The sequence below is a fragment of the Canis lupus genome, chromosome 18 (genome assembly GCF_011100685.1).
Source record: "Canis lupus familiaris isolate Mischka breed German Shepherd chromosome 18, alternate assembly UU_Cfam_GSD_1.0, whole genome shotgun sequence".
Taxonomy (NCBI): domain Eukaryota; kingdom Metazoa; phylum Chordata; class Mammalia; order Carnivora; family Canidae; genus Canis; species Canis lupus.
Window position 1 is genome coordinate 37951035 of NC_049239.1, and position 6186 is coordinate 37957220.

Below are 6186 nucleotides of genomic sequence, written 5' to 3' on the forward strand. Positions count from 1 at the left end.
ATTGCGCCCAACCAAATCTGCCATCTTCTTTACCCCTGAGCCCAGACAGCCAGTCAGGCTGCCAATAGGTGCTCCCTGGGACATGTCATCCCACAACCTAGAAAGACCCAGTGGTATTTAGGAGAGAACTGGCCTTCCTTTAAAGCCCTGTCAAGTCCTTCCCTTGGTGGCCAATTTAAAGTAGCTACACCCAAATCTTATTTATCTCTTTGTCCAAGACCAGTGCTTCAGGTGCTAGCAGAGATGGTTTCACTGTAGTTTCAAGTGTCTGGTCTTAGCCATCTGACTGAAGCCCAGAGATTAAGGAGTTGTGGGTGAGTCTGTCCTTGGTCCTTCTTTAGAAATGGTAATGAATCCTAGAATCTCAGAATGGGAGAGTTAGAAAGACTTTTGAAGGAAGGGAAGATAGAGCATGCAGGATGCTGGCATCCTCTCTCCCTACTGCTCTGACTTAAGCTGGGGGTGGGGGAACTAGACTTCATCTATTTTATATTCTGGACTTCTGCAGATAATTTTGTTTTTAAAAAGGTTCTGCTCTTTTCAAGTGGAAATAAGGAAGGAAGTGGACTAGAAAACCCTTTTTATTGTGTAGATAGGAGATAAGAAGATTAAGACTCAGAATGGCAAATTTTCCCAAGTTCACACAGCAAAAAGGTAGGAGATACAGGATTTGACTTGGCATTGATTTTTTTAAAAAAGATTTTATTTATTTATTCATGGGAGACACAGACAGAGAGAGAGGCAGAGACAGGCAGAGGGAGAAGCAGGCTTCGTGTGGGGAGCCGGTTGTGGGACTCGATCCTGGGACCCCGGGATCACAACCTGAGCCAAAGGCAGGTGCTCAACCACCAAGCCACCCAGGTGCCCAAATTGGCATTGTTTTTAAAGCTTTCAGTCCAATACTTTTTATGCTGTTCAAGACTCATAAAGATGTGGATCCTTGAATGTGTTTGTATCAAAACAAATCGTCTAGTTTCCTTAGATCCTCTCTAGTTGCAATTGAGACTCCAGCTTTTAGAATAAGGTAAAGCAGCTCCTGGAAAAGGAGATATGGGTCCTAATTTCACCTCTCCTACCAACCAGCTATATAGACATTCACTCTTTCCCTTTGGCTTTATTTTCACCATTTATAATGGAGAAAGGCTAGGCTAATGGTTTCTACTTTTATTATTTTAAGTATATCCCCAAATTTTTCTGCACGTCTCTGCAGCATTTAAAATAAAATAAGTCCACTGATTTTGAGATTAGGGCAAATTTATAGTAATTATGTTATAACCCTTTATTGAGCCAGTCAAATGTTTACTGGGTACCTATAAAGTAAGTGCAAAGCACTATAGCAGATGAGAAGAAAAAAATGGTGAAAGCAGAAAACACATCTCTTTTCCTACAAGCTAGTCTTTCTAGGTTTTCTTTATTATACCCTACAAAGTCATCTGAACTGCACATACCCTATGCACTTAAGTTATATAATTTTGGGGGGAGTTACATTAGAACTTCATTTCTCTTTATCTTAGTATGTAGCTTCGACCTTGTCCAAAGTGAAGCAGACCTTCCCAGGAGAGGATAAGAAAACTTTTTACAGTGATTTTCAAAATTCAGGTTTCGCATAACCAATCTTGTTTAGTCAGTTAGGATGGGGAAAGAATCATACGTCTATTACAGCTACACCTATAGCTGCAATGGTCTTGTAGATTGCTCAAATCCTCTGCCAAAATCTTTTATAGCATTCAAAAAAAAAAAAAAAACAGGCTCCACAGTCAAGGAATCAGTGATTTATTATTTTTTTTAGATTTTATTTATTTATTTGACAGAGAGAGCGTACATACAAGCAGGGGGAGCAGAGGGAGAGGAAGAAGTAGGCTCCCCACCTAGCAGGGAACCCGATGCGGGGCTTGATCTCAGGATCCCGGGATCATGACGTGAGCTGAAGGCAGATGTTTAACTGACTGAGCTACCCAGGTGCTCCCAAATCAGTTATTTAAATCTTGGCTTGGTCACTTGAGTCCTTGACCTGTCATAACCTCAGTGAGTTTCTGGTCTGTCATAGGCATCTTTTTGAATTCTTGTAAATTAAACTCAGCAAGTATTATTTTATGTCTACGTGCAAGGAACTGTAGAAGGCGCTGAGCTTATAATGTCTTCCCAGACTTTATAGTTAAGGATACAGACAGAGCAAGTCAGCAAACAAAAGGAGGAACAAAGTGTAATGAAGCCAACATATTGCTGTACATATTGGCAATAATATAAGCAAAGGGCTTATGGTCAGTGTAGCTACTCTTATGTACAAGTATGTGCACTTGGCTTTAAGCAGCAAGTGCAGTGGAGAGGAGACTCTGGGTTAGGAATGGAGAGACCCGGATTCAAATCCTGACAGTACTGATCATTTGTTAAGCAATAAAAATTATTTCTTTTTCTCTCCAAAACCTGATGTAACTTATTTCTTTTAATTCTCATACTCTATGAAGTGTTCAGAACTATTTTTGTCTTGGTTTTACAGTTGAGGGAAATGAAAGGAGGAAATTTAAGAGTGATGTGTCAACTTACCTAAGGCTGCACAGCCTGCGAGTGGGGATACGGGGTTGGAAACTGGCTCTGTCTGATATAAGAGCCTTGCTTTAGATGCCCACAGATGAGAAAACAGGTTTAAGAATGCTGCGCCAGTCAAAAAAGCTGTCTAAGTAGTGGTGGTGGCTCTGAGACCATGCAAACTATGATATATATATACATATATTGTAATATATTACAAATAAATATCATATATAATATATTGCATATAAGTATATGTAATATATTCTTATAATATGCATTATATATAGTTATCCTTATAAGGATATTTGTATCTCCAGATAATTCAAGTCAAAATAACCAGGTTATTGGTATAGTAATCATATAAGATGATTGGTAATTCACTTTTATCAAACTCTAAAAATGTATTAGACTATATATGATAGACTCTTGGCTTGAAACAGAAAAAAATCGTGGTGAATTTTACTAAAAGATACCTTTGATGATGACTATGAACATGAGAAATAAGGGAGCAGGTACTAATTGGCCATTTATGGTTTCTCTCCCCTGCCGCACTCCAGAATGAATGGCGCTATTGTATCTCAGGGGAGTGTGTGTTTCTAAACCTACTCATCCCAACTCAGATCAGCAATAACTTTCCTCCTGGCTTTTGAAGCAACTCTCTGGTCTCCTCAGTTTCTTTTCACTCCTATGCATCTTCCACACCTGCTTCCACAATGCAACATTGCTCTGTTATATTGTTAAACACATATTTGATGACTAGTTTCCTGTTTACAAAGGAATAATTAAAATTTAAAAAAACACACACAGAACAAAAACTTTTACATTTTCCCTTTTGCCCATAGGAGAAAGATCAAATTCCCTAGCATGGTACTTACCCAACAAATATTTATTGAGCACCCACTATGTGCCAGGTACTGGTGTAGGTGTATGGGATATTTCAATGAACAAAAGAGACAAAAATTCCTACTAATCCTGGTCTTCCTTAAGCTTACATTCTAGTACAGGGAGATAATCAACTATCAACAACCAATCAATTGTATGCAATGGGAGAAGGTGAGAAGTCCTATAAAGAGAGCAGAGTAGGGTAAAGGGGGACGGAAGTTCGGAAGTGGAAAGAAGGCTGAAATTAAATATGAATATGCACATACGTGTATGCAATTATATGCATAGAATATGCAATTATATACATAGTATATGAAATTGAACATACATATATATGAATCAGTCAAACAAATGTTTTTGTCATCTTTGCTTTTGCTTTTATAGATCTCTCACAATTTGCCCACCTCCCCCTGTCTCTCAGAACTAGACTTCTGTTAATCTTCTCTTGACCCTGTTCAACCTGTGCTCCTAGCCATGCTGACATTTTTAAGGTGTCCCAAGTACTGTGCTCTCCTCTGGTTTTTTTTTTAAGAGTTTATTTATTTATTCATGAGCGAGAGAGGTGGAGACACAGGCAGAGGGAGAAGCAGGCTCTCTGCAGGGAGTCCGATGCAGGACTCAATCCCAGGACGCTGGGACCACAACCTGAGCCAAAGGCAGGTGCTCAACCACTGGGCCACCTAGTGCCCACTTTTACCATCTTTAATACAAAGTTATCTGAACCAACTGCCACCAACCCCCTCACATGCCAAGTTTTCATCCTCGTAATCCTTTACTCACTGTTTGAACCCTCCTCAAACACATGGAAGACTCTAGCTACTGTGCCCAGGATCCAAGGACACAGTACATATATTTCCCTCAGGGTGCCTGTCACATTGTGTTGTGGTTTATCTGTTTCCTGTCTGTCTGAGAAAAATAATAATGTTTTATTACTTTTTGCATCATCTACATTTAGCTCTATCAAACATACGGTGCAAAGTTTGTGATCAGTTGATAATATCTGTGCAAAATGAGCACTGGCACACCCCAGTGTTGAACTTTTATTTTTATTTTTTTAAAGATTTATTTTAGAGAGAGATGAGTGCGAGCAGGGGGAGGGGCAGAGGGAGAGAGAGAGAGAAGCAGACTCCCCACTGGGTGTGGGACTCGATCTCATGACCCTGAGATCATGACCTGAGTGGAAATCAAGAGTCAGATGCTTAACCAACTGAGCCACCCAGGTGACTCTTTAAAGGGGATGCAAGTGTTTCACCTCTACATGCTTCATTCCACTGATTTAAAGGAAGAAGAACACCTTGACCCTATAAAAGCTGGTCAGAACGAGCTATGATGATAAGCACAGAATTACGTCTCTGGATATTTTGATTTCTGACATATTAATTTTCTTAAAGAAAAGAAAAAAGTATCTAGCATAAATCTGAGTGGCTCAATGATCTGAACACAATGCTTAGAAGCAAGTGAGAAAAAATGGGGTATTTAGTCCAAGTTCTATTAATAACTTCCTTCAGGAAAGTGGTAGCCTTGGAAGCGAAGGTGATGAACCACACAATGCAAAAATGCCAGTCAATTCTGAGCTGTCAGTTTTGCATGAACAGTGCTTCAGATCTGGGTGACAATGATCTCCATGAAAGACCTAAAAAGTCCTGTAGAGAGGAGTTCCACGTTGGATAGAGGTAGGACATTTGCTTTCTAGTATCTCTTGTGACTCAGGGAGTCTATGACTCCATGGCAGAACAAAGCGGTTTCTTCACCTGGATTTTCACTCCCCAGGAATCTCCCTCTGGGGCTCTGCAGGCAGCAGAGAGAAGACACATGGCCGTGCGAAGGAACATCAGCATGACAGCCAATTTCATCCTTGTGGGATTTTCAGAGCATCCAGAGCTACAAGTTGTCCTCTTTGTGTTGTTTCTGGGGATCTACTCCATGACTCTGGCTTGGAACCTGGGCCTCATTGTCTTGATCAGGATGGAATCATGTCTCCATTCCCCCATGTATTTCTTCCTTGGAAATTTGTCTTTTGTTGATATCTCATATACATCCTCCATTGCCCCCAAGATGCTCTGTGACTTCTTCAAGCAGCAGAAGACCATCTCCTTTGTGGGCTGTGCTGCTCAATTTTTCTTCTTCATTGGGATGGGAGGCACTGAATGCTGTCTTCTGGCAGCCATGGCATATGACCGATATGCGGCTATCTCCAACCCTCTGCTCTACACAGCCCTCATGTCGCCCACCATCTGTGTGAGGATGGTCATTACAGCATACACTGGAGGGTTCCTCACTGGATTGGTCCAAACCAGCTCTGTATTCCAGCTGCATTTCTGTGGGCCACGAGTCATTGATCACTTTTTCTGTGACCTGCCACCTCTGCTGGTCTTATCTTGCTCTAGTACCTTCCTCAGCCAGGTAGTGAACTTTCTTGTTGTGTGTGCAGTTGGTGGGACATCAGCTCTTGTTGTCCTGGTGTCCTATGGCTACATCATTGCTGCTGTCATGAAGATCCATTCAACCCAAGGGCGGATGAAGGCTTTCAACACCTGTGCCTCTCATCTGACCATGGTGATTCTCTTCTATGGCTCTGGTCTCTTCTCATACCTTCATTCTAGTGCTAGCTACTCACAGGACCAAGACAAGGTGGTGTCCATGTTCTATGGAGCTGTGATTCCCATGCTGAATCCTATCATATATAGTTTGCGAAACAAGGACATCAAAGATGCATTGAAAAAACTCAAGGACAGGAAGAAGCAGATATCCTCTCTGTGTCTTATAGTTCCTTGA

General features: G+C 41.1%; 1 protein-coding gene across 1 annotated transcript; it reads left to right on the forward strand.

Moving 5' to 3' along the window:
• The first annotated feature begins 5223 nt into the window (after positions 1–5223).
• On the forward strand, positions 5224–6186 carry OR5A3 (olfactory receptor family 5 subfamily A member 3). The gene has a single exon (XM_038564470.1). The coding sequence runs from the start codon at positions 5224–5226 to the stop codon at positions 6184–6186; it is 963 nt and encodes a 320-aa protein (XP_038420398.1).

Bases quoted from the DNA above. Each gene is read 5' to 3' on its own strand.
- OR5A3 (XM_038564470.1), top strand. From the start codon at position 5,224: ATGGCCGTGCGAAGGAACATCAGCATGACAGCCAATTTCATCCTTGTG.